Below are 2,800 nucleotides of genomic sequence, written 5' to 3'. Positions count from 1 at the left end.
CGTCAAATACTCTTCGAGATCCCATTACGTCACGTAAATCCACGAAAGCCCGGGCCAAGATCGAGACGCGATCGCTGCGGGTCAAAGTCGATTGACGAAATCGCGGGACGATTTCAGCGAAGCGGCGCGACACAGCGCGTAAAGGAGTCTGGGTCTAGGACGCGAGTCGGGACCCGTTTGCCGAGGATCGAGAGAGGGACGTTTCGCAACCTCTCGACGGCCAAATTCGGGTATTCGGCAGGGCAGAGGGTCACGAATCAACCAAGAGGAGGACGATACGACGTAACGTAACGCGGTGTAACAGAGAAGTGAACACAATTGAAAGGACAGAGGGACTATCGTCGAGAAAGAGAGGGGCGGGGAGAGGAGAAGGAGAGAATCGTCTCACAGTTGAATTACTCTCACTCGAGAGGCCCCCGTCTCTTCTTCGTGGGGGCCCCAAGTATCCCCCTGCTTCCCGTGGGGGTATAAAGGACCCTGGTCTACCTTCCACGGAGTCACAGAACCGAGCGGCATCGCAGAAGCCGACATGAATCCTCTGATCGCGGTAAGCACGCTGAATTCTCCTAATTGTTACCCTGACCGAATGATAGAGAAATTTAGAGAGAAAGAGAGAGAGAGAGAAAGAGAGGGTGTGAGTGAATGTCGGAGAACGAGAGCAATTCGGTGAACAAGTGTAGAAATTTCCAAAGTGAGATTACCGCGGAAGGTTTCAGTGGTGGTCCCCGATATAGTTGAAGCAAGTGTTTCGAAAACGATCCTTCTGACCGGAAAAGCCGCGACCGTTCGGATCACGCGTTTTATTTACCCACGGTTGCTTTTATTTTCCTATTCGTATCCCGAGTTTCCCGTTAACGACAAACCCGAACGACCGCTTTCCCTTTCGATCTTCGCGGCTACTCTTTCGTTTTAACCACGCTTCGACGATCGTGGCGGATTCGGTTAATTTTTTCGTTTTCTCGCCGGTACGCCGAACCTCGGGTTCCCCGTAACAGAATCGCTCCCTTCGGGCGAAACTTTCTATCGCGTGCGGTTCGCTTGCGAAGCAACGTTTGTCGCGAGATCACTCGTCGATGATCGTTAATCTTAGGACCCGCGGTGAACGAAAAAGAGACTAACGTGGCTTAAAATTTGACAATTGCAGTGCATGATAGTCGGTCTGACAGGGTTCGCCCTGGCGGAACCGCCAGTCTCATCCGGCTACAGCTACAGCAGACCATCCGGAGGCGGCGGTGGTTACTCCCTCGGTGGTGGTGGTGGTTACACCCAAGTGTCCACCGGTTACCAAACCAGCGAGGGCGCCTCCGTCGACGGTGCTCTGTTGGAGCAGATACGTCAGATCCTGCTGAAGGAGGAACTGAGCTCTCAGCAGTCCGGTGGATTCGGCGGCGGTGGATACGCACCGAGCGCCAGCTACGGTGTCCCGTCCAGTCAATACGGTGTGCCAAGCTCGTCCTACGGTGTACCGAATTACCAAACCCGCGTGGTAGGCATCGATCTCGAGGGAATCAGGCAAGCGATTCAGGTGGCGCAGTTCAACCAAGTCACCCAATCGGCCGGCGGTTACCCGAGCGGACCGAGCGGAAGCTACGGAGTACCGAGCAGACCCAGCGGTAGCTACGGTGCACCGTACTAAAGCGGAAGGTCGAGAGTTCGGCAGATTGGACGATGGGGAGAGCGAGAGAAGGAGAGAAAGAGTGAGAGCGTGTGGAGGACACCGGTCGACCGTCGCGACGATCTTTCGAGCCGTTGGACCAAACCCGATAACAGAGGCACACGGTTAAGGTCGATCCTACGCTACGTACCGGAACATCGATAAACAGCGTTTTCAAACTCGCCGTGGCCAGTTCCCCCGAGTGAACCGTTACCCCCCCAGACCATTAAGCTCGAAAGGTCGTCGCACGAACCAGAGATCGTTAAGAAGCATCGAACCGCGGATCGCGAGCCGTCCGGATTCGAAATTTCGCCAGCGAGATTCTATCGTTAAAACGGACGATTCGAAGGCAGGGGAACGTGCTCGCAGTCCTTCTTCGATCGAAGGTCGTCGTTTAACGACGGGTCATGGTTCCTCGAGCGAAGAGTAACGAGAAGATATCGGGGTGCGCGTACGCGCGCCCCCGTCCGCGCACGCAGCAACAACCGGCGGGGATTCCCCAGGCTCCTGTCTCGTTGAAATCAAATCGTCGTCGTTTCAACGGGCCACGATCCTACACGGAATCGCGGAGTGCGCGCGCTTAAAGGTAAACGTGGCTCCGTGTCGCCGTCTCGTTGGAGAATTAAAGGTCGTCACTCCAACGCGGCGGGGCAGCAGGAGTGAACTTGAACGTCCGTACCATCCGGGCAAGCTTAACGATCCGAACGTCGAGCATGGTGTCGCGTTCTGTCGTACCAAAATCATTCGTCGTCGCGGTCGTATACGCGAGGGATCGAACCAGTGATAAACAAACTTAAAGTAAACGCGCGCGGAAAAAAAAAAAAAAATGGGATCTCAACGGAGATTCGTAGCAATACTTTCGTAAGACTCAGACGTAAGTCGCGATAAGGCCGTTGAGCCGGAGCCGAAGTCGCAGTCGAAGCCGTGATCGGCGCGAGACAAACCTCTCGCGTCTTGTAAATACAATTCTCGAACATGAAACGTTTCCCACGGCGCCCGCTACGCCGAACTCGATCGCACCGTACAGAACCGATACAGAATTTCGCGTATCCCGGTCAAATTTCCTTCTGGACGCACCAGGATCGGACGTCCAGGATCGCCAATCCGAGATGAGAAACTCCAACGAGGAACGAGGAGGACAAAGGG

The 2,800-nt window shown here is 54.9% G+C and overlaps 1 protein-coding gene across 1 annotated transcript; it reads left to right on the top strand.

Annotated features, from left to right (window-relative positions):
- Positions 1-436: 436 nt before the first annotated feature.
- Positions 437-1,636, top strand: LOC143153245 (uncharacterized). Its single transcript, XM_076324229.1, has 2 exons — positions 437-547; positions 1,145-1,636. Exons 1-2 carry the CDS (start codon positions 530-532, stop codon positions 1,634-1,636), a joined length of 510 nt encoding a protein of 169 aa, XP_076180344.1. The 5' UTR covers positions 437-529.
- Positions 1,637-2,800: the final 1,164 nt, after the last annotated feature.

Source organism: Ptiloglossa arizonensis, chromosome 12, assembly GCF_051014685.1.
Source record: "Ptiloglossa arizonensis isolate GNS036 chromosome 12, iyPtiAriz1_principal, whole genome shotgun sequence".
Lineage (NCBI taxonomy): Eukaryota > Metazoa > Arthropoda > Insecta > Hymenoptera > Colletidae > Ptiloglossa > Ptiloglossa arizonensis.
Note: the sequence above shows the minus strand (reverse complement) of the source record. Positions and strands in the feature narration are given on the sequence as shown.